This window comes from Mandrillus leucophaeus, unplaced genomic scaffold, assembly GCF_000951045.1.
Source record: "Mandrillus leucophaeus isolate KB7577 unplaced genomic scaffold, Mleu.le_1.0 Scaffold57, whole genome shotgun sequence".
In the NCBI taxonomy this organism is placed as follows: Eukaryota; Metazoa; Chordata; class Mammalia; order Primates; family Cercopithecidae; genus Mandrillus; species Mandrillus leucophaeus.
The window spans coordinates 6,328,699-6,354,531 of NW_012106141.1; the positions used below are offsets into that span (position 1 = coordinate 6,328,699).

At 38.3% G+C, this 25,833-nt stretch overlaps 2 protein-coding genes across 3 annotated transcripts in view; one reads left to right on the forward strand and one right to left on the reverse strand.

Moving 5' to 3' along the window:
• Positions 1 to 1,687: 1,687 nt before the first annotated feature.
• Positions 1,688 to 25,542, forward strand: ASB14 (ankyrin repeat and SOCS box containing 14). Of its 2 annotated transcripts, XM_011998405.1 has the most exons (10): positions 1,688 to 1,809; positions 4,620 to 4,674; position 4,917; positions 5,444 to 5,575; positions 5,671 to 5,829; positions 10,282 to 10,527; positions 13,561 to 13,732; positions 15,052 to 15,595; positions 16,048 to 16,201; positions 17,241 to 17,419. In XM_011998405.1, the coding sequence occupies exons 1-10, from the start codon at positions 1,688 to 1,690 to the stop codon at positions 17,417 to 17,419; spliced, it is 1,764 nt and encodes a 587-aa protein (XP_011853795.1). The 2 variants fall into 2 exon arrangements, with proteins under 2 accessions (XP_011853795.1, XP_011853796.1); XM_011998406.1 differs by lacking the exons at positions 1,688 to 1,809; positions 4,620 to 4,674; position 4,917; ... (2 more) ...; positions 10,282 to 10,527; positions 13,561 to 13,732 and adding an exon at positions 24,045 to 25,542 and having other exon boundaries at positions 14,671 to 15,595; positions 17,241 to 17,441.
• APPL1 (adaptor protein, phosphotyrosine interaction, PH domain and leucine zipper containing 1) overlaps positions 5,648 to 25,833 on the reverse strand; it is a 57,858-nt gene continuing 37,672 nt past the window's right edge. Inside the window, exons 21-23 of the mRNA XM_011998404.1 lie at positions 25,152 to 25,241; positions 23,963 to 24,122; positions 5,648 to 6,135 (exon numbers count right to left, since the gene is read on the reverse strand). Of these exons, the coding sequence (XP_011853794.1) occupies positions 23,976 to 24,122; positions 25,152 to 25,241 (237 nt within the window). The 3' untranslated portion in view covers positions 5,648 to 6,135; positions 23,963 to 23,975. The remainder of the gene's footprint in view (positions 6,136 to 23,962; positions 24,123 to 25,151; positions 25,242 to 25,833) is intronic.

The following is a 25,833-nucleotide window of genomic DNA, read 5'->3' on the forward strand; positions in this document are numbered from 1 at the left end:
TATTTTGGTGTTATTCTTTTAAATGGTCTTTGCAAACGCTCATTGCATTGTTCTCCTCTCTGAGGAGAACTTTTTGAAGTTTGATTGTATGTGAAAAATAGATTTGAGGGTTAAACGGATAAAATTTAACAAATATCAGGAATTATCTCCTTCACAAATGTTAAGTCATTCCTTCAGCTTCAGTAGTTTACTTTCCACTGTCCTACCTTAATTATACACAAATATTTCAAATACATAAATTAAGAAATTGTAAATATGGAAAATATTAAAACAGTTACACAACTACACCTCTTATTTCCTACCTCTAAGACATTGGTTCCATTTCTCACCGCATCCTTGTGACTAGGAAAGGAAACTCAAAGCTGCAAAGCTGGCCTGCAAAGGCAGTAGGATGGCTGGAGGGCAGTCCGAACTTCTACACCTGCAGTGACAGTGTGCTTCTCGGCATTTGCTTCATATTTAATTTGAAATGTCAAGTGGTCCCTTTGTTTTTTTTTTTAGTGTATATTAACGATTAAAAAATATTTCAACGAAACAGAATTTTGGTCAAAATTTTATCTTGTGTAGAGTGAATTCTTCCCTTAGGATTCCAAGGACACTTAAGGCCACAGTTCTGTAACCCAAGGAAAATGTAGTCACAGCTACCTAGTGAATCTAGTACATTGGGACAGTCACTTTGGATAATTGGGTCAGAGCAAAATGTTTGGGTTCTCTTAAATGAAAAATTGATTGTGGTTTGTAGTAGCTATGTGCATGAGTCTTAAGAGAATGAATTCTCTTTGCATGGCCAACTCCCTGCAAAAACATTTTATTCCAGGAATAAAATGTTTAATCCTTTAAATTTGATGAATGTGGCACTGAAGAAAAGAGATCATGTTTCCAAAAAGAGCTAAACCACATGTAAAAAACAAGGAGAATGTGCCAGACTGTCTTATGATGAAGTATTTATAGTAAAGCTATTAATGGAATGGTCACTACAGGGGAGAGGAGATCCTAAATATAAATGAAAAATCTGAGGCTTACATGTGTTAGTCCGTAACAGTGAAAACTTCAGTGCTGTCCTAGAGGATAAAACAAAAGGTAAAAAGTCTTTGAAATGTGACCAAACGTATTCTATGCTAAAACTGACATTTTTCTTTTAAAACCATTTAGATATTGCCTAGTAAGATACATTTGTTTTTACTGCTGCTGAATCTATGTTGTAATTATGAGAATACATTTGTTTCTTTAACATGTTTATTTTTCATGTTTATTAAGTAAAATATTATTTTCAGCATCACACTCACTGTGTGTAGGAAATATTATTTTGGATGAGTGCTACAATCACTGTGAAGAACTCACAAGCCAAGTTTAACAGATCAATCAGAGTGTTGTCAGTGTTAGAGTGGCACTAACCGAAGTCTTATTTGAAAGGTGGTTTTTCCTGAATAAGCTTTAAGTCAATGGCTACTCATGGAAACTTCTAATTTTTGTTGAATATGTGGCAGTCCAGAAAACTCTTTTAAGTTTATAGAAATTTTTTAATGAATATTTTGTTGCCTAAATTTTGTGTATTTTTCATTTGTTAATCCAATCAATTTTCTAGGTTTCTGAATTTCATTTGTAATTTTAAGCAGTTGATCTCTTCACAACTGGAAAAATAATCTTAATTCACTCTGACTTTACAGTAAACCTGTCCACGTTTCACATGGATAATTACACCAGCAATGAAGACACAGATGAAGACTTTGACACCCAGTTCATCATTCAGCAGAGTTTACAGGATATTTATAAGCCAGGAACAGCACAACATGCACCTAAGGATGAGAGGTAATGGTTTTCTCATTGGCAATGTCGTATTAAGTGTTGTATTCAACAGCTGACACTTGCCATTAGCTTAAATCTAGTGTTGTGACAAAAACAGGAGGGTCAGACTCCAAGGAGCTGTCAATTAAATATCTGTAAGATATTGTGCCTGACTAGACAGGAATAATCTGGAAATAATTCAGAATTTAATTAGGCAATAAAATATCTGAAGGAGGTTAGCAGCAAATCTGGGTGAGGTGATACAGACTGGAAATCAGAAGAAAGAAAGAAATGAGGACATGAAGGGCTAGAGAAAAACTCAAATACATCTTGTCTTTGGGAATTGAAGAAATGCATAAATCCAACCAGGACACACAGAAAGTTAGCTATCTTCAGCCTTAGTGGAGTAGGTGAGGACGGGGTCCAGTCTTTGATCTACTCAAATCAAAAGGAGGAATTCCATAAACTTGAATGAGACTTCTGAAAGTGTAGATTCAGAGTTTTGTTGAACAACACTGAAAAAGGACCAGTTGGACCCTGTGTGGGGTGTAAGAAGAGTCGTCCTGGATATGGGCAGTCTGCAGTCAATCACACCTGCTCACGCGCTCTCTGGCCAATCAGCAACCTTGGTCTCCTGAGGTAGTAACCATCATTTCTTCTGGGGTGATAAACCAGTTTGCTTGGGATGGTAATCTCTATTTGCCTGCTGGATGTAAAACTAGAAAAACGTATTTTAACCCCAAGAGATTTCATAACTAAATAGAGACATGATGAAGCACATCAAACCTATATAGTATTTAAAAATGTAATAAACTCATGGAGTGATCACTATGTGTCATGTTATTTTAAGCACTTCATAAATACTAACTTTTAAATTCTAATTCTCATTACCTCTCTATGAGGTAGGTCCTATTATTATCCCTATTTAGAGAGGAGGAAAGTGAGGCACAGAAAAGTTAAGTGGCTTACCCAAGGTCACAGAGCTAGTAAGTGAAGAGCCAGGCAGTCTGATTCTAAAGTCTGTGCTCTTAACCAACACTGTTCCTATAGTTTTGTGTTCAATTTAGGATTAGTTTTTAAAATAATCTTTAAATATTTAAAGTTTTATAAAGCAATTAGCCTTATTAGATTATCTGTTATATTAACCTTATGATTAAAACCTTAAATTGCATAACTGAGTAACTGACTAATAATTTTAGGTTGAAAGGTATAAGAGAGTTGGGCTAAGTAGAGTACTGAAATGTTTCAGAGAAACTGAAATTGACTGTGGTTATGCATTTACTTGATTAGACTTGCAGGAATTGTATGATAGTTAGGCAGGCTTGCTGATTTACTCAGGTACTTGAAGGAATCAGAAAACTAGAACATACTTGTGACATGTGGAGTAATGGTTGGGACTAAAGATGTCCTAACTTCTGGAAGCTTATATGGCGAAGGAGAAGTAAGGCTACAGATGGAATTATGGCTGCTGATCAGCTGACTTGTAGATAGGGAGTGTATTCTGGATTACCCAGGTGGTCCCAGTGTAACACAGGATCTTTAAGTGTGAAAGAGGGAGGCAGGAGAGACAACCTGGGAGATGGCAGTGTTAGAAGGACTAAGCCCAACATTGCTGGCTTTGAAGATGGAGGAAGGAGTCCACAAGCCAGGAAATGTGGGTGGCTTCTAGAAGCTAGAAAAGGTGAGATAGGTTCTCCCCGAGAGCCTGCAGAAGGAACACAGACAGCCCTGCTGACACATTGATTTTAGTTCAGTGAGGACTGTTTCGGATTTCTGAACTACTGAACTGTAAGATAATAAATTTGTTTTATTATTGTTGTTTTAAGCCACTAAGTGTATGGTTACTTCTTACAGCAGCTATAGAAAACTAACACAATCCTAAATCTATGAGTGCAGGTTTAAATGTTTAAGATAACTTAATTGACCAAACTGTAAACAGGACAGAGTATCCAAGGGAATTTATTCTCCTCAACCTGGGCTCATTAAATAGTTAAAGAATGGAAGGTGGCCAGGCGTGGTGGCTTATGCCTGTAATCCCAGCACTTTGGGAGGCTGAGGCAGGCAGATCATGAGGTCAGGAGATCGAGACCATCCTGGCTAACATGGTGAAACCCTGTCTCTACTAAAAATACAAAAAATTAGCCAACTGTGGAGGCGGGCACCTGTAGTACCAGCTACTCTGCAGTGAGCCAAGATCTTGCCACTGCACTCCAGCCTAGGCAACAGAGTGAGACTCCATCTCAAAAAAAAAAAAAAAAAAAAAGAATGGAAGGTGGCAATTCTTATTTGCTAGGTTTTAAAATAATGTAAGATTCATAAATTGAGATTTAAAGCCTTAAATAATAAAAACATTACTTAACTGCTAATAGCGTTTTCTGAGCACACATTCTGACTGTGAATGTTTTTTAAAACTCACACCATTTTTATTTACTATTTTTTAAAATAGTTTATGCTAGAATCATTGACATTCTATAGTGGCCATCAAATTTTACCATGAGATAGTGTGACATTTCAGTCATAGGCAGGCTTGATTCAGTTCAGTCAACACTGATTAAAGGCCTACTGCAATCCAGGCTCACACAGTCCTTGCCCTAAAGAAGCTAACAGGCGAATGCGGAAGACAGATGTGGTGAAGGAGCTTCCCTAGAATTTTGTTAAGGGCCACATTACATTTTACAAATAGAAGTATTTCTATTACGCCTCAGTCAATGCCTCCTATGAAAGTGCATCCCGGATTAACTACTACTACCGTTACCCTTTTCTTTTGATTTCTATCAGATTAACAGTTTTTTCTCCTCAGTTTTGGAATTACATATGTATTTTCTTCTGTGCAGCTCCCATTCCTTTTTGAGTGCTGACTATAAGAAGATAGTTGAAACAATAGAGAAAGTTAAGTACTCCTCCTCTTCTATCCCCTTTAACTTGTGGTAAGATGGGATGGTGACATTGGCTGGGCACAGTGGCTCATGCCTGTAATCCCAGCACTTTGGGAAGCCAAGGCAGGCAGATCACCTGACGTCAGGAGTGCAAGACCAGTCTGGCCAATGTGGTGAAACCCCCCATCTCTACTAAAAATGCAAAAAATTAGCCAGGTGTGGTGATGGGCCCTTGTAATCCCAGCTACTCGGGAGGGTGGGGTAAGAGAATTGCTTAAACCCAGGAGACGGAGGTTTCAGTAAACCGAGATCACGCCACTGCACTCCAGTCTGGGCGACAGAGTGAGACTCTGTCTCAAAAAAAAAAGGAAAAATGTGATGGTGACAGCTGGCAGCATTTCTCCTCGAAGCTCAGGAAGCCTAGAAGCAGGTTCTTCCATGCTGAACACCATGGGGATCCACAGCTTATTGTCAAGAGTCTGATGTCGGCTTTTCTGGGAAAAAAATACTTCAGCTCAATGTAGCAAAGAGCTCCTGGGTTCCTTCCTAGACATAACTGTTTTTTCATAAGTAACAAGATGCTGGAGGTATTCACAGGCCCAGGTGTGGAATGCTAGATGACAGGCCTTACTGTCTGTCATATGCCATTTGTCTTTCATAAAAGGTGGCACTAGAATTCTGTTGTCTTATGCATTAACTTTGGTGGTGGAATTCAGGAAGCAATATGGGCTCCCTTGTAAGTGTGCCAAATGTGAATCTGTTCTCATTTGACTTGTTAATAGGTAAGGAAGATGCACTGTCACACTTAACCAAGTACCATTCTGCTTTTGGTGAAGCAGATGAGATAGGCTGGATTCCTCTGCATAAGGCTGCAGTGCAATTAAATAAGAAAATTTTGGAAATAACCCTAAGCGGTAAATTCCCTTTGACTCTTCTTGATGTTTCTAAGAGATAAATTTAACATTCATTTCTATGTCTTAACCTGTGTGGTATGATGAATTTATTTCAGCTTCAGACCCCAGTCTGTGGGAGCAAACCACTCACAATGGTGAAACGCCACTGTTTTTGGCTGTCAGCAATTGCCTCTTAGAAAATGCCACTTTTCTTCTTCTCAATGGCTGCAATCCAAATGCTAAGAATTTTGAAGGCAATTCTCCTCTTCTTACAGGTAAATGAATACCTTGTTTCTGAAAACGAGTCTGTGGCACTGAGTCTCCTTCATGCCCCCAAATTTCAAAGGCAGCTTTTTGTGCATAGTTGCAGCACTGTCGCTCTCCTCCCAACTGACCAGACATGGGTACCAACCCTCCAGAAGGTTTCTATAGGCTGGCCTGTGAGGTGGCCTGATGCAAAACCTCTGCTCAATTAAGGGCAGCTCATTTTGCATGGTGCCTTGATCAAGCCAGTTAATTCTGATATAAGAAATCAGAGGGGAGCAGAATTACCTCATGGAGCATGGGTGAAGGGCAGGCAGCTGAAACAGAAGAGTTGGTTGAAAACTGTTAAGAAGCAGATAGCTCTCTAGATCACTCCTGCCCAACCCCAGTAGACTCCTGGAGGTTTATTCTCTGCATAGCTTAAACGGAAAGTCTCTGGACCACGGAACTTTAGGTGAGGGTGGGAGTACTAGATTGAAAACACTGGAGGAATTAAGCAAACATAATTGAGACTGCCCAGCCCTCCTCCTAGAAGGCTGGCAGCCAGGCCCTTACCCTCCAGGCAGGGGGGTTCTCTGGAGGAATCTGACCAGCCCAAGAAGAAAGAGCTAAAGATAGTAACATTGGGGCTTTCCCAGTAAGTGGCCCAAACATATCAACCTATGTTAAACCCACAGTCCGCAAGCCCCACCCTCTGCTTAAAATTTCCAACCAGCTTTCTAGTCTCCAACTTTTAATTATGAGCAAATAGCTGAAGGCTATCTGAGGAAAATCTTCAACCAACAGAGTTAAGCAACTTTAAGATTATTTAGGGAAAATAAAATTTAAAGGGAAATTGTCATTAACTTCCTCAGAGAAACCATTTTAATAAGAACAAGGGGTTAGCAAAATCAGAAAACAAAATATTCTTGAAAATTAAAAATATGAGCAGAAATTTTAAAAACCAAAATAATGCTGGAAGATGTAGTTCAGGAAAGCTTCCAGAAGAATAAAATAAGAAATGGAAAACAGGAAAGAAGTAAAAATTAGCTGGATGATCCAAGAGGAGCAACATGTGAATAAGAGGAATGAGAGAACAGACAAGATGGAGGTGGTATATGGCCAATGCAATAAGTCAAGAAAATGATGTCCTAAAATGAAGGACAAGTGTTTCCAGAATAAAGGGCCATACTAAGTGCCAGTTCAATGAACTGTAAAAGACCCAATCCCCTCAGCACTTTGTTTCTAGTCTTAGAGCAATGAGAGCACTTTCTGTGGCAAATTATAAATGCTTATTAGCAGAATTCATACTGATTCAGCACTTCAGCAGCTAGCAAGACTCCTTGTACACATTTGGTGCCAATAATTAATGAGTGAATAGTGAGATGGATAAAGTTAGGTGTTTTAGGATCTTGGGGGTCTAAGTATCCTTCTCTAAATGTGAATTCACAGTATAAATGCAGAAAAGCCAATTATTAGAGAATTTTGTGTAACAAAAACTTCTTCAAAATGTAACATATGTAGAAATAAATAATTCAAGGATACATGTGAAAATGTTAACAAAGATCATTTCAGAGGTAGAATTAAACTTTTCTACTTCTATACTCTAAGTTTATTGAACATAGCCTCTTTTACATTGTAATAAAAAATCATAAAAAGCTAAAAAAAACAAAAAGAGAGAGACTCACAAGTCACTAGGGACAAAGAAGTTTCCACAGACTTCCTGAGAGAAAAAAAGGAATACATAATATACAAAAGATGAAAAATCAGAGTGGTGTCAGACATCTCAATGGTGTAACTAGAAGCTTGAAGTAATTGGTGGTGAATAATAGTTTTGCAAACTCTAAGGAAAAATATTTCCAACTTAAAATTCTATATTTGCTCCAACTCTCTAATCTGACAGTAGATTAAAGACATAAAAGATATTTTCAGACATACGAAATCTCAAAAACGTTCTTGCTCCCTGCCGTTAGGAAGCTAACGGAGCAAATGTTCTACCAACATTGGAGTAAAACAGAAAAACAAAAGCTTGGGATCCAGGAAACAGAAGATCCAAGCCAGGTGGGAGGCAAATGACATCCCTAAGATGAGAGGAATAACGATCGTAGGATGACCACATGTGACCAGGCACTGAGGTCCAGATTGGAACAGGTCAGGAGGCCCCAGGTAGAGGCTTCTTCAAGACCATGGTGGGCTAGGAATGACATCTTGAAGGGAGATGTAGACAGTTTAGAGAGTTTGGGGTGCAATTAATGATAAATTGAAAACTAAGCAAATGAAACATAAGACAAGTATTAACTCCAGGGAAAACAAAAAGATGTGCAGAAAAGGAAATGTAAATATGGCCCACCTTTGAATGACATACATGAAGGTAAATATTTATCTAACAAAAATTGTGCTATAAAAACAATAGGATGGTGGGATGAGAAATGTGTACATGTGGTGGGGACAGGAGGAAAAAAAAGTTAAATCATTTTCTATGGTAAGAGGTCATTAAATTATACCAAAACCAAAAATCAACAAATAGCAATACAAGTAGGTTACTTATGAAACACAGGCATGAAGAGCAAAGAATCAGCTAAAGGATACCTCTGGAGAAGGAGAAAGACTGTAGGGAAAGAGTGATAGACTTCACAATAATTGGCTCTTTAAGTTCTGTACATGTATAACTTTTATCAAAATAAAAGATGAAAATTAGGTTGGGTGCGGTAGCTCAAGTCTGTAATCCCAGCACTTTGGGAGGCCGGGGCGGGCGGATCACCTGCGATCAGGAGTTTGAGGGCAGCCTGACCAACATGGTGAAACCCCGTCTCTAAAAATACAAAAATTAGCAGGGCGTGGTGGCAGGCACCTGCAATCTCAGCTACTCGGGAGGCTGAGGCAGGAGAATCACTTGAACCCAGGAGAAAAGAGGTTGCAGTGAGCCACGATCGCACCACTGCACTCCAGCCCGGGTGACAGAGCAAGACTGCATCTCAAAAAACAAACAACAACAACAAAAAAAAAACCAACGAAAATTAAAAAGAGACCAACAGAGTACTGCCAAAAATTAGGATTTGGGGTCCCTTTGTGGTTTGTCTGAAGATGCTTTCTAAGGCTTTGCATTTTATAGAAAAACACTGACCAGAAGAGCCTTCTCTGAGAAAGCACGCATAAACCATGAAGCACCCTAGCACCGTATAGTGAAAAGAACTCTGCGTCAGGTCTAACCTCTCTAAACCTGTTTCCTCGTCTATAAGATAGTATTTGTCTTGTGTGTAGAAAAATTACATATGTAAAAACCATGAAGCTGTGAAGCCTGTTGAAACAATGATGGTAGAGCTAGTTTTCCTCTCTTCACTTCAGCCTATCTGGCAGGTCAAATGATTCCATTTCTGTGGTCCCCAAACAGCATGTCCCCACTGATAGGTCATGGAAAATGCTGGGTTAAAAAGTTAAGCAAATGCATTGCAAGATTCCTCAGAGACTTCAATATATCAATATGCAAAGTGAATCTTGAAGAGGGTGATAGAATATACAGTGCTGGCTGCGAGCAGTGGCTCATACCGGTAATCCCAGTCTCTGGAAGGCCGAGGCAGGAAGATCACTTGAATCCAGGTGTTAAGACCAGCCTGGGCAACATACCAAGACTGCATCTCTACAGAAATTTTTAAAGAAATTAGCCAGGCATGGTGGTGCATGCCTGTAGACCCAGCTTCTTGGGAGGCTATGGCAGGAGGATTGACTGAGCCCAGGAGTTCAAGGCTGTAGGGAGCTATGATTGTACCACAACACTTCAGCCTGGATGACAGAATGAGACCCTAGATATATATATTTACATACACATATACACAAACACACAGTGTTCCCAAGCATTTTATTATTAATATTTTTTTAACTACAAAACAATTTTCTTTACAGAACCTTAAGGGACTTTCTGCACAACATACTTTGGTATGTTGCTAAAATGTGTTAATGCAGAAATGATAGGCCAAAACTATCATTTTCTATGGCCTCAACCACTCCCACCAGACATGCATATTTAAATTGTGTTTTAGTCATTCATTTTCTGGGGTAGATTCTGTTTTTTTTTTTTTTTTCTTTTTTTCTTTTTGGCACGTTTCCATGTCTGGGCTGTCTTTTGTTTGTTTTTTTTTCTCTTATTTTAAAGCAGCTACAAACATTTCCAGGACTGTACTGAATAATTAAGTTCCCATTTTTTTGAAGAATAAAGATAAGTGAAAAGTTTACATTTGTGTTTCAACCACATAAGCAATGAATAATTACTCATGGCTTACATAAAAACAAATAGTCCATTGATGTAAAATACTCTCAGTGTTATCTGATACATGCCTTACTTTACAATCTGTTTCCTAAACACAGAATGTTGGGGTCTGGGAGTGGGTGGGAAGAACTCCTTAAGAAAGCCTGAGGGATACTTGCAGATATGCTGCTCTGGTCTTAACTTCCCGTTGAACATGCCCACCTCACTTCTCATTTCCCAGCTGTGCTGCGTGACTCCTATGACATGGCTGCCTTGCTGATCAACTATGGAGCAGATGTCAATCTGCGTTGTGCCAACGAGAGGACAGCTCTCCACGAAGCAGCCAAACTGGGCAGAGAGGACATGGTGAAGCTTATGCTGGTTTCTGGGGCACACCCTGACCCACAGAGCACATATGGATTCACTCCTCTTGCTCTTGCTGCCCAAAGTGGACACACTGAAATCATGGAAATGTTACTGCGGAAAGGCAAGATCTTCTGTTTGGTCAGCACACTAACAAAGGGTAACATGATCCAGGGGTTTTCCTCTTAATGGACAGCTTCAAAATAATAAAAGTTAATATTTTATTTAAGCCTGATATAAATGTTTGATAAAAATTATGGGTTAATAGTGATTACTGAAAAGCCTAACATAAAGATAGAATTTTTTATTAGGTCTGACATAATTTCCCAAAAGTTACTAGGATGCAGGTTACTTTTACTTAACATTCCTTCACCCTGCTAAGAAGATGGTGGTTTTTTAACTTTTTTGTGGTGTTGTCCTTTTCTAGAATCATAAAATCAAACACCCTGCAACATACTCTACACGTTACCTCTGCCTAAGTCTGAATCATGAGGCGGTTTAATCTGTTACCAAATGACTAGATATTAGGAAATTCTTCCTGATTTCTTCTCTTTGGGTCCCAGTTCTTCACTCTAGTAATAACCAGAACTCCAAGAGAAGGGGAAAGCAACTTACATGTATTGGGTACTACTGTCTAAGCAACAAGCATTAAACTACCCATGTTGCCTTGTAACCCTTTAAAAACCACGTGAGGTAGGTATTATCCTCGTTTTGTACTGGAGGAAAGTGAGGGTCAGCCATGGTACCAGTTGCAGGACTTCCCTTCAAACATGCCCCCTCCCCTATCCCCAGCTCTGTAGCTGTGGTCATTCTGAATGCTGGCTTAACTGGCAGGGACCCTTGGCTCAGAGAACTTTGGCTTTTACGGTCTTTGAGGAGAGCTCATTGATGACACTGTTAGATGAAGCAAGGTAAGATCAATCTAAAGCTTTTTTTCAAAAAAGCAAACTTTTACCAAGATTTTTAAAAGTCTCAATAATAGAATTATCTTCTTTATTCTCCTCCCTATGTCTAGAAGTATTATTTTGTTCTTTAACAATATACGGTCCTGGTCTCCAATATTCTAGATGGCAGAGACTCTTATATTTAAGAACAACCTTGTGCTCTTTAGACTTATCTAAATCTTTCCTGTCATATGGGGGAGGCTAGTTTCTGATCAATGGCCATAAGACATTTTAAGTAAGATGTTTTAAATGATCAATATAAGAAATGTCTAAAGTCATTAGCTGGAATAGCAAAAGTAAACATTGGAGTCTTTCATCTATGAGGAAAGAGTAACCTTTTGTATACATCATTGATTAAAATACAGAGAAAGAGAAGCAACAGATGTTAAATCCTTTACCCTGCAAAGAAACCAGCATCAGTTGACCTCAGTGAGTGAGCATTTCCTTTAAGTGACTCCCTTACAAAGTAATTTGTACCAAGTGGCATAGATGGTAAATGACAGAGCTAATATTTCAAGGTACATCTGTCTGATTCCAAATCACATTACCACCCTGCATTGCTAGAGTGGTAACATGGCATCATAGATATAAGCCCTGGGTCTAGAATACCTGCATATGAATCCTGACTACCTTGCTTACTAGCTGTGCATCTTTGGGGAAGTCACTGAAACTCAATGAGTTTCTTCATCTTTAAAATGAGTATGTTAGCACCTACTGCTAGGGGTTCTTACAAAGTTTAAAAATTATACACATAAAGGAATCAGCACATAGTGGGCACTCAATAAACAGAGGCTTATTGGGCTTCTTAAGACATTCTTGGAATGGGGTTCTTGGGCAGTCACTGGACCCTGATGACTTATGGAGTCTGTGTTAAAGTCACTACATCTTTTTTATGTGAGCTTCAGAATGCTCTCCTCAACTTTCGTCCATTCAAATGCTGTTTCCTCACAGCCCGTTTTACTGGGAAGACTTCCACAACTGACCCAAACTCTTTTCTCCTTCCTTCACCTCCCAGCTCCCCTTCCAACCCCAGCCCTAGATCTTCTAGAAGACCTTTTGCCTGTACCTATACTCTTATTCACATCACTCACATAACACTTAGTGTACAGGGTATATATAAGTTAAGCATTCTTTTTTTGTTTTTTTTTTGTTTGTTTGTTTTTGAGACGGAGTCTCGCTCTGTTGCCTAGGCTGGAGTGCAGTGGCTGGATCTCGGCTCACTGCAAGCTCCGCCTCCCGGGTCCATGCCATTCTCCTGCCTCAGCCTCACGAGTAGCTAGGACCACAGGTGCCCGCCACCACACCCGGCTAGTTTTTTGTATTTTTTTTTTAGTAGAGACGGGGTTTCACCGTGTTAGCCAGGATGGTCTCGATCTCCTGACCTCGTGATCCACCCGTCTCGGCCTCTCAAAGTGCTAGGAATACAGGCTTGAGCCACTGCGCCCGGCCAGCATTCTTAATCTGAAAATCTGAAATCCAAAATCTTCCAAAATCTGAAACTTTTTGAGCGTCAAAATGATGCTCAAAAGAAATTCCTACTGGAGCATTTCAGATTTCAGATTTCTGGATTTGGGACTTGTAAATATAATGCAACTTGTAAGTGTAATGCAAATACTTTTTTTAAAAAACCCTGAAATCTGAAACACTTCTGGTCCCAAGCATTTTGGATAAGGGATACTCTGTACTAATAACTGTACAACAACTTATCTCTTTGGCTATTGGCAGTTCCTAACCTCAATTAAAAAGTTAGTGTCTCTTACTATGGTCCCCTACAAACAAGCTAAAACAGAACAAATGCCCTTTTCCACCAAAACAGTATCATTAGATGGCATGGTATTATAGTTTGATAGATTTGTTAGTACCATCCTATATGTGTGTTATAAGTGGGCTTTTGTAGGCTGGTCTAGAAATAAAAGCAACTTTTATAACAGTATTTCTACTGGAATTTTCAAGTTCCAAACAAATGGACATCAAATTACTTCAAAAACTAACCTACTTATAATTTAGAAACTGCCATTTTTTTTTTCTTCCCCAACTAGTTTATAAGCTACTTTAGAGCAGGAGGTATATATTTTGTCACTTTGATTCTTGGTGCTTTGCTAGAGTGCATGCTCACTAACTGCTTTTTGTTGATGGTGATATATTTTTAAGATTGCTCAAGAAATAACAGTGGAAAATAATTTTTGCATTGACAAGAGTCTTTCTCCTCTTAGGAGCTAATGCTCATGGTCAGGCCTCTGATTCTTCTTCCATTTTACTCGAAGCTGCGAGTGGAGGAAATCCAGATGCTGTGGCCCTCTTGCTGGAGTACGGAGCTGATGCCAACATCCCTAAGAATTCAGGCCACCTGCCCATCCATGTGGCAGCTGACAGGGGCCACTTACTGTTAAGTTCAATTACATTATTGTAAATAATAAAAATTGTAATAGCTACCTTTTATTTTGAGCTGCTTCTAGGAACTTTATAATCTTTAATCACCAATCCCACAACCTAAACATAGTTTTTTTGGTTTTTGTTTTTTTCTTTTTTTTTTTTTGAGATGCAGTCTCACTCTGTTGCCAGGTGCTGGGTCTGAACCACAGACCCTGGCCAAGCAACAGATGAAAGGAGTACTTAGACACAGGTATCCAGTGCAAGAGTGGGCTAGGGGACCAGGCTGCTCACAGAAAGAGTTGTAGCAGCCATGGCCCTGACAAGCTGGTGCTTCAGGCATTTATTTAGTACAGATTTAATGACAAAGGCTTTGAGTCAGCACATTTTGTGGGTAATTAACACAGTTCCCCCCACCCCATCTAGATCAATTCCTTACACTTCCTTGTTATCTACTCTGAGAGAATTCGGCTGCCTTCAGCCAAATCCTTTCCTGAAGCTTTTGCAAAACCTCCCAGCCTTCCAAAAAGGTTTGCTTCTATCTATAACTTTTATAATTTTTCCCACCATGCTGACCGAACTCCTACAGCCAGACTGGAGTGCAGTGGCATGATCTCAGCTCACTGCAACCTCCGCCTCCTGGGTTCAAGCAATTCTTCTGCCTCAGCCTCCTGAGTAGCTGGGACTACAGGTGGGCGCCACTACACTGGCTAATTTTTGTATTTTTAGTAGAGATGGGGTTTCACCATGTTGGCCAGGATGGTCTTGATCTCTTAACCTCGTGATTTACCCACCTCAGCCTCCCACAGTGCTGGGATTACAGGCTTGAGTCACGACGACTAGCCTTAAACATACCTTTTAAAGATGAGAAACTCTTAGGAGAATTGCTTGAACCTGGGAGGTGGAGGCTGCAGTGAGCCGAGATCGTACCACTGCACTCCAGCTTGGGCAACAAGAGCAAAACTCCGTCTCAAAAAAAAAAAAAAAAAAAGAAAGAAACTCTTGACCAACTAGCAAGAACTGGAAATGGTTGTTTACCAGGCATCCTCTGAAGCCACCAAAGAGATATAAAACTTTTTTCTCAGGTATTTAGACAATATGGGAAGCCTCAGGTTTCTGGGCTAATTCTGAATTTTATAGCTTAGACAGAAATTCCATTCAATTTTACTTGGTATCTGAGCTTCTGGATGAAGGAATTATGCATTTGTTTGGTTGGGGGTTCTAAATGCCCCCTGAATATTGATACTATCTAGTATTACTATAAAACAATAATAAACAAGTTAGTGCTACTTCTTAAAAACAATGTTGAAATGCATTTTGAAATTCTTTCTCAGAGCTCTAAAGATACTGATTCCAGTTACGGATCTTGCTGCCATTAAACAGAGTGGGATCAGTCCAGTTCACTGCGCAGCAGCAGGAGCACACCCTCAGTGCCTGGAACTCCTCATCCAGGCTGGATTTGATGTGAACTTCATGCTGGATCAGAGAGTTAGCAAACACTACGATGACCACAGGAAGTCAGCTTTGCATTTTGCTGTATCAAACAGTGACCTCTCTTCTGTCAAGCTGCTTCTGAGTGCTGGAGCTCTGCCTAACCAAGACCCGGTTAACTGCCTCCAGATAGCCCTCAGGATGGGCAACTATGAGCTGATCAGTCTGCTGCTAAGGCATGGGGCCAATGTCAATTACTTCTGCAGAGTTAACCCTTTACATTTCCCATCAGCACTGCAATACACTCTGAAAGATGAAGTCATGCTCAGGATGCTGCTGAACTATGGGTATGACACACAGCGATGTTTTGATTGCCCACATGGAGACAAAGTCCATCCTTCCTATACTGTTGAAGGCTGGACATCTACAGTTATCAAAGATACTAAGGTAAGTCCACAGTATTGGCTGTATTCCCTTACAGTCATTATCTGTGGCCCTGGAACTATGGCAATAAATAGATTACATCCATTCTCTCCAGAAGCTTGAAGAGATCCTAGTATAATAACAATTATATGATAAAATAATTATGATAAAATGAACACAATGTAGAAAGATATAAAAGGAACAAAAACAGTATAGAGAAAAGTGATTTAACTCTGCCTAGCAGTGTGAGGAAGTTTCATAAATGAAGCAACTGATTAAATGATTTATTTTGATCATATTTCTGATGAAAAAAACAATCAGAATAAGTACAGTTGACCAATACCATCCCTCCCCATTTTTGAGACATTTTTCCCTCTTGGCCTTCATCACACCACATCTCCTTTGACTACTATGCTAAACCAAAGCTACTTCATGTTTTTCATTTACTTTCCTAATTCTGACTTTGTTTCCCTCAGTTCTGTGAAGTAATAACTTTGTCATGGCTGCAACACCTCTCTGGAAAGGTTGTTCGAGTGATGCTTGATTATGTTGATCAAGTACGGATCTGTTCAAAGTTGAAAGCTGTGCTCCAAAAACAGGGGATCTGGTCAGAAATACATTTTATCTTAAGTGAGTATCCTTATAGAATGACTTTTTACAAAAATACTAATTGTATTCTAATTTGGTTGTTTCAGAATTAGAACACCCTTCTCTTCTGGTTAAAAGCTTGACTTAAACCAGAAAAATACTATTCCTATCTTAAAAAAATGTTACTAACTACACTTAATTTGTATTTATTACCTTTTCCGAGGAGATAAAACCTGTTAGGTAACTACTTATTATATAGGTAGGTAATACTTTCATCCCAATCCACCTAAACCATGGCTACAAAAGAACACCATGGACACAGGAATGAAAAGCTATTATATGGCAATAAAAACAAGGATGAGAAAAAACTAAGAGCCAAGTCTGTTGAGGGTATCAAAAGGACCTTCTTCAAAGCAAATCCTTTCAAAGTAGCATGTAAGACAAATTAATAATTTATTTTGTGTTATTTCCCTTGGGGGGGTAATCTTCAGTTTCTACCCTGTCCCTGAGGGGGCTAAAACATGCAGACTTTTTTTTTTTTTTTTTGAGACAGAGTCTCACTGTGTCAACCAGGCTGGAGTGCAGTGGCGCAATCACAGCTCATTGCAACCTCCGCCTCCTGGGTTCAAGCAGTTCTCCTGCCTTGGTCTCGCGAGTAGCTGAGATTACAGGCGCATGGTCACCATGCCCAGCTAAGTTTTGTATTTTTAATAGAGACGGGGTTTCACCATGTTGGCCAGGCTGGTCTCGAACACCTGGCCTCAAGTGATCCACCTGCCTCGGCCTCCCAGAGTGCTGGGATTATAGGCATGAGATACCCCGCCTGACCACATGCAGATTTAAGAACTTCAGATCTCACAGGCCAGATCCACAGTTGATGCCAGTCTTTGGATTCTAACTTGACATGGCTCTGGAACCATATCTACAACAAGGATTGCAGTAAGAACTGAAAAACTATTTCCCTGATTTTGCTATTTAGTAACAGCAAATGAAATGCTATCAAATACATTTGCTAACAAAACCCTAAGATACTAAAAAATAAGTTATTTTTCTCTTTGGATAATGTGCCTTTTCTTTATAGCAAACCCTCGCTCCCTAAAACACTTGTGCCGCCTAAAGATCCGGAAATGCATGGGACGTTTACATTTGCGCTGCCCTGTATTCATGTCATTTCTTCCATTACCCAATCGTCTAAAAGCATATGTCCTTTACAAAGAATACGACCTTTATGGACAAGGAATTTTTACAGGAACCTGGTAATCAAACCATTCTAATGGAAAAGGTATAATTTTGCAGCTGTATTCCTTAGAATTTCACTTATGTATGATTCATATTTTTTGCTTTACCCACCAACTAAAATCTCAATGCAGTCTAAGTCCTTTAAAAAGTAGCTCTGGGAGGCTGAAGCAGGAGTGTTGCTTCAGCTTGGGGAGGTCAAGGCTGCAGTGAGCTGTGATCGCGCCACTGCACTCCAGCCTAGGTGACCAGAGCAAGACCCCATCTCTAAAAGAAAAACAAATTTTTTTTAAGTAGCTTTGAACATAACCTCTCAACATATAAATGACTAGCATTCTCAAGGCAGTTTTAAAAAAAAAACCCAAATAGTAAAAATTTCAATTAACTGAAATACACCAGTTCTAATTAAGTGTATAAATCCAATGTCTATGTGCTCAAAATAATAGATGCCACTTCTGACAAGTCAAGATAACTCATTACAGTATCTTTTTAATAGAGAAGTATATATGTAATACAGTAGTCTCCCTTATCTTCAGAGGATACGTTCCAAGACCCTCAGTGGATGCCTGAAACCAGGGTTAGTACAGAACCCTATACATAGTGTATTTTTTTCCTACACAGTCACGTATCATACAATGTTTCAGTCATCATTGGACTACATATGTAATGGTGGTCCCATAAGATTATAATGCTTATTTTTACAGTACCTTTTCTATGTTTAAATACATACTTACTATATGTTATAATTGCCTATTCAGTACAGTAACATGCTGTACAGGCTTGCAGCCCAGGAGCAATAGGCTATATAACACATGGCCTAGGTGTGTAGTATACCATCCCATCTAGGTTTGTATAAGTGACTCTATGATGTTTGCACAATGACAAAATCACCTAACACATCTCTCAGTAGGTATCTACATCTTTAAGCCAGTTGTTAAGCGACATACAACTGTACACGCATGCCCTACAGTGTGGATACACTGGACAGAGGGATGATTCAGGTCCCAGGTGGGACAAGGCAGGACAGCGAGAGACTTCATCATGTTACTCAGAATGGTGTGCAATTTAAAACTCATAAATTACTTATTTCTGGGATTTTCCTCTTAACACCTTTTTTTTTTTTTTTTTTTTTTTTGAGATGGAGTCTTGTCCTGTCACCCATGCTGGACTGCAGTGGCATGATCTCAGCTCACTTTAACCTCCGCCTCCCGGGTTCAAGCGATTCTCGTGCCTCAGCCTCCCGAGTAGCTGGGATTACAGGTGTACACCACCATGCCTGGCTAATTTTTGTATTTTCAGTAGAGACAGGGTTTCACCATGTTGGCCAGGCTGATCTTGAACTCCTGACCTCAGGTGATCTGCCCTCTTTGGCCTCCCAAAGTGCTGGGATTATAGGTATGAGCCACCGCACCCAGCCTCCTTTTAATAGTTTTGGACCACGGGTAACTGAAACCACACAAAGGGAAACCATGGATAAGGGGGCCTACTGTACATCTCAGTGATTGGACTGAATACACACTGACCCCAGTACATGACTTAGAAGTTTGCTGTTCTTGTGGAAAACTCCCAATACCAGCTTAGTGTCTACTACTGTTTCTTTGTAGAGTGAAGTACAGAGGTAGGGTAATTCAGTTAATTGAAATACAACTCTCAATTGAAATTTCATTATTAATGAGAAACGTGTATCCCTTCTTTCCATAAAACCCTGGCTATGGCTGACCATTTACTGGTTAATATGATCACTGGAATTGGAATTACAAGTGTTTTCAAATGATTGACGGCTTATGATTTCTGTATTGAACCTAGCCTGATAATGGACATGAAGAGGCTCACTGATGGGAGTTATGTTAAATTTTTATTTCTATATATTTCATACTGTATGTAAGTATAGGTTCCTTTTTCTGAGATGGAGAGTCGCCCTGTTGCCCAGACTGGAGTGCAGTGGTGCAATCTCAGCTCACTGCAACCTCTGCCTCCTGGGTTCCAGAGATTCTCATGTCTCAGCCTCCCAAGTAGCTGGAATCACAAGAGTGTGCCACCACACCCAGCTAATTTTTGTATTTTTAGTAAAGATGGGGTTTCACCATGTTGGTCAGGCTGTCTCCAACTCCTGACCTCAAGTGATCTGCCCGCCTTGGCCTCCCAAAGTGCTGGGATTACAGGCATGAGCCACTGTGCCAGGCCTGCATGTAAGTATACATTTCTACGTGTGGAAAGTGAGGAAAGAAACTGAAAAAGACATTCATTCAACCACACTTGTGTCACATTTAGAAGCCACATCAATAGGGGTAACAGGTACAATGATATTGTCCATTTTCACTACAGCCCAGTCAGCTATGGCCTTGATGTGTTTACATGTTTAGTCTTGGTACTTTTTAAAGAATTAGAGAGTCCATTTTAGGGAAACTGAAGCTATATGATTTTTTTCTGGTGTAGGGATTAATGGCTATATAGACTATTTCAGTAAGCACAGACTTTAAATTATTTTTATAGTTTTTTTACATTAAAAAATTTATATAGCTGACATGAATAGTTTTTATTTTTTTAAATCAAACTGATAAGTCAGAGATTATATCTTTCAATATAGAAATATATTTAGGCTATACATGCACTTCTATCAGATAAATTATATAATTCTAAAGTTAATTTCATCTATTACCTGTACCTTCTATAAGTGTATGTACATTTCTATAAAATTCTAAACAAATTAAAACACTAAATCCCAGAAGAAAGGAACTAATTGCCATAAGAAGCTATAAAGAGCACATGGGATGAATAAGCATTAGTACTGAAATTACAGATCCAAGCTATACTGTGGTATGCACAATAATCTGCCCCTTTAAATTGGAGGAATTTCTGTGAGTAGGACCAAACAATAGCAAGTATACATCAATTAATGAAGTATTTTTCCTTTGTTAAAAGAAAAAAAGTCACCAGCGATCAATTAGTTTGCTTCTATAACAAACTTTTCCTAATAAGGTGACAATTTTTTTTTTTCTATTTTAGCTGCTGTGGAATTGCAGTTGGGCTAGACGTGTAATTTATAATGTCGTAACAGATTAAGGAGTCCATTGTTTTACAAACATCTGAAATTACTTTGAGAAATAAAGTTCAGAGTATCAAATATTTCATTAAAAAACACTGTACAAAAATCATGGACTTTATTATACATTAAAAAATCTAACTTTTTTCCTGAAGCCTTGTCAGTAAATACCTATTGTGACAAAATGAAAAAATAAGTTCTCCACCCCACATGTATACCAATACCATGATCACATAAAGTCGAGTTCTTCAAGTCCAATTCTAAAGTGAAACATTGCATGATTTTAAATTGTACACTGCATGATTAATAGTATCAGTGAAATAAGAATTAACCAATTCACTTACATTACAAAATCACCAAATATACAAAGCAATTTTGCACATTAGTTACAACTTAATCCCCAGTCTCACATTAACTGAAGTAAATTTCATGAGCGAAGCCACAGAGATTGGTTAAAAAGTATAACATAGTTCCAGTTTCAAATCTTTATGTATTACTAATTAATGTAGAAAACTGAAATCTCATGGGAGAAGAGTAAACCAAACTTGCTAAAAATAAAGGGTTGCTTTCTACAATTGGTGTGTTTAAATATTTAAAATACAATCTGAATGCTAAGAGGTTGTCTCAGAACCAACATTAATATTTTCGTTTTATTCAGGTGGCAGGTTTTATAATATACTAGCTCTTAGGATCTCTCGGCATTAATAATAGGATTCAAATTTTAAATAATACAGTTCCTAGATATAATGCAAAGTTAACTCAGATGCCTTTTACCATATACGATTTTATCTTCCCTAGGATGCACATCCTACTGACCTTTTCCCAAGCATATGGGAACACATTTACCACCCCTAGATTGTGGAGTCTGATGACTCTTTTGAAATTAAACAATAATCATTGCAGACGTGGCAAAAACTAGACTAGCTTTAGGGACTCTGTTCAAGGTAATAGCTTTAGTCCCTTGTTAGCAAGTTTTCAAAATTTTTAAAGGTGAGAGGGAATAACTGGTTTCCTATCTACTGACTTCATTGCCATAGTTACAAACATACTGTTCATACAGCTAACAGAATGCATTGCAGAAGCAGGCAGGCTTAAAATCTTTTCTGTTTAAAAAGCAGTTTTGTTGATTTCTAACACCATTAAGTGTAAGTCTGAATGTGAGAAAAGATATCCCAAAATCTAATCCAATTACCCTCAGAGCATCTCAAGAACTAGAAGGGATTTCAAAGGAGGATAACAATCAGCTTTACCACTAGGCAGAAACCCATGGGCAGCCTTTAAATAACAAAAAGAGCTTATTAAAACGGATACTTAAATCTCTGCAGTAATGGAATAGTTCATATAGTTCAATAGTAATGGAACAGAAGTTGAATCATCTAAAATTGTTAAACCCACTCATAATTTCTATTTAGCATTGGAATGCACTTTGATTTGACCTATGAAGATGGGTGTAGTATTGTAGAAATTCCTGTGAACATGACTTAAAACAAACTACAGGTCTGTCCAGCATCCCTATGTCTGCCAGTGCCCTTAACTCTAGCCTACAGTATGACCCAGGGTGCTGACAAAGGGCAGCACTTGCTACCATGCAAAGCACCAGCTTAGTACAGCTGCCTCCTAATGATGACCACCTTCCTTGTAGAGTAACAAATTTCATCTGAACTAAGTGAGGTGACAATTTGTAGTATAAACAAAAGACTTAATGGAACAGAAAGCTCCAGTCTCCAAAAGGTCTTAAAAACAGGACTTGCCATGACTACTTAAGTGCTGGCAACAAAAGAAATTCTAACTTCAACAAAACAATTGATACACTATTGTGAAAGCATTCCCTTTGGTAAGCACAAAATAAACTTTTTATCAAAAAGTATTTCATAAATTTCTACTTTTTTACTGTACGTTTTGGTAACATAAAGCATCAGTAAATAAACATTACACCCATTTGGCACATGGATAGAAGGAATATCATGATCCTATATATCATTATCCTATTCCTACAGAAAACAATGTACATATAGTGTGAAACAGTCGAGTTATAGTTTGAGACCTAAAACAGATGTCATTTCTAATGCAGAACTATGAAGAAAAAACTGTATATCAAAAAAAAAAAAAAAGGCTTTCTCCCTTGTAAAATTATTAAAGTCTTAGTGGCTAACCTCTTGAAAAATTTGTAAATGTGTGACTATGTATTTTACTCACTATATTAACTTTGTATATATATATACTTTTTCATGTGAAACACATGAAAACATAATTTCTATTAGCAGTGTTAAAAGTGATTACAGAAAAAAAAATTAAGGTTTAACATAGACAACAGGGAGTAGAGAAATGTTATTTTAACCTTGGCACCAGGTTAAATCCTTCCTTGGTCAACTTCTCCTATACTCTACCACGCATTCAATGCATTTTCAATCTTTCATAAAATTGGACCTTTTTCTCATTTGAAGAGTAGACATATTTACAATAATTAGTGCAAATTATTCTATTCTCATACATTAGTTATTGGCCTTTGTGGATATAAAGTGGTGATTCAGTACTTTATCAAAACATGGGATTATGAAAATACTGGGAATAACAGTCTGAAATTTAAAAGATTACATTTTCTAAACTAAACTCTGGGAATTTTTACTTTAAGCATGAAACATAATTGTTATAGAACTTCTTTTGAAATGTCACTTGACTTTCAATAAAAACTATTTCACACAATGCAGAAAATACAATGTATCATTCTATAGCAGTATCTTTGTCAATCCTAATCTAAAATGTATTTGAACAAAAAATCTTCTAATAAATTCCATTATCTTATTTTTAACCACTACTGCTCTGCAGCAGTAATTGAAGTCCCAACCTGAGAACTAAAAATGTGACAATAAAATGCCAAGGGCTCTATCAATCTTGAACTGAAGACACTTAAGCTTCTTTCCTACTGGCATCAAGTGCAGTACATTAGCGAAATGTGAGCAATCCCAGAAAGTGCCCTGAGATCAACAGTACCACCTGCCACAATTTGAAACCTTAAGTGTAAAATCTCTGTTCTAATTATTTTATAAAAGTTCTATTGCACATTTAATATTGTTAAAATATTTGCAAACTTGTAGAATTCTCTGTATAAAGGGCTTTAAACTTATTCAGCTAAATGCTTCCTCACTGCCAGCAAAATGTTCGTAATGAAAGAAAAGCATATCCATGAATGTCTAAGCCTGAAGAGTAAATGATTTCTTACGGTCATAGCCAATTACAATGCAAGAATTAAAAGTTCACAATCTGAAGGAAAAAATTATTGAGCAAATGTCTACTTCAGGGAGATGAGCACGTTTTCTTTAGATGTTAATGCATAGTACATTATGTTTAAGGGGGAAAAAAGATCAATGCAAACCTAAGTCATCAAGTTCAATCTTTCTTTTAAAATGTAGCTACAACAAATAAGCAAATATAAAGCTTAGTCTCCTCCTTGATATTTCAACACAGTTGTTACCTTGTGCCATTTCACCATAGAAACTGTCAAATTCCAAGGGGGAAATATCTACCAAAAGTCTAAGTTTATGCTTCTGACTCTCTCTTCTTTCCTCCTTCTCCCAAATCACTCTCTTCTGACTGGCTACTGCTAAGGACAACAAACTGCCCCTCACTACTGGCTTGGTTTGGTCTACTGGACGCAGCTATCAACCGACTTTGTTCTTCCAAGTCCTAGTGGAAAAGACAAAAAAGAAACTAAGTTACTTGTCTGCAGTCAAATGGCAAATTATGCAGTTAAGATACATTCTTGAGAGCCACTTCAGTTCTTCTGTCATAAATATATATGCATACTTCTGACAACTTGATAAAAAGAAAAGCTACACCTAAACAATACAACACCAAAATGAATTTTGGCACCATCCTATAAAACCCAGCATTCAAACTAAAATATTTTTTCTCATTTTCTTTTTTTACGACCAACAACCAAATAAAGCCCATCATCTTTTACCATAGTAAAACCCTCGAAAGGGATCACCCCACACTCCTTTCCCTTTCCAGCCCTTTTCTCCATCCCTGTCCAATTCATCTTGCTAAATCAGGTGTCACCTTCCCTCAGCCTAGCCTACCAAGAAAGCCTCACTTCAGTGTCATCTTTGCCACTTCCCTCTTTGTCCAGAAAGATAGCCCACAGCCAATGCTTACTGATCTGGTCTAAGTATCCCAGCTGTCTCCTCTTTCCTATTCCTACAGTCAATCTGCAACCCATAACACGTTCTTACAATCTCATGGATCATTTAATGCATTCTTCAAGTTTTGCTCCAAAATTTGTCTTTTAAAATTATCCTGTTGGATGGACAATGATTTGACACTCCTGGCAATATTAAAAATACATATTTCATTATATATTTCATATAACATATATATATTTATTTCCCCCCATAGAAGGCAAAATGGCTTTCAGCAATGGCAGTTAAATCTATACAGCCTCTCAACTGCTTTGACAGAGACAACCTCCTCTGAAATATTAAAGTTCTGGTATATTTTTGAAACAGTCATATTACATGTCAACATAACTATAATGTAAACATCGTATCAAAAAAGAGATGTGACCCTTTTCTGCTATGGTATGAATCATCTGTTTATGAAGTGGCTGCACAAGCAGAAACAGTCCTTCATTTGGAAATTCAAATCTGAAAGTCATAGTGCTGAATTAAGTCTTCACAAACAACACACAAAGATCTAGACATTAGGACTGTATACCTTTTCAATCTGTTTTTGTTTATTGAGTTCTTTCTGTTGCTTCTCTTTTACTCTCTCTATTTCTTTTTGTTTTTCTGATGCCCTACGATCCTAAGAAACAGATGAATAAAACTAATGAATTAAACATGAAATAACTTTAAATTTTAGACATTTCAGTTAATATCACATTTGTAACCTTTCAATTTTTTTTTTTGCATTTATACATAAGAAAGCACACCAACAGTTTACATTCAATGGCAAACAATTATCCAAATTCTAAATGCTATGTTGGTAATAGTATCCACTGTTAATTGTTTAGCAAAATCATTTTATTTACTTGCTAATATGAAAGAGCTAATACACTATTTTAGGTAACATTCTTGGAAAAGCACGCATCTTGGATTCTTTTTTTTTTTTTTTTTTTGAGATAGATAGAGTCTCACTCTGTTGCCCAGGCTGGAGTACAGTGGTGTGATCTCAACTCACTGCAACCTCCACCTCCCGGGTTCAAGTCATTTTCATGCCTCAGACCTCCTCAGTAGCTGGGATTACAGGTGCACGACACCACAGTCAACTAATTTTTGTATTTTTAGTAGACACGGGGTTTCACCATGTTGGCCAGGCTAGTCTCGAACTCCTGACCTCAAGTGATCCGCCCGCCTCAGCCTCCCAATGTGCTGTGATTACAGACATGAGCCACTGT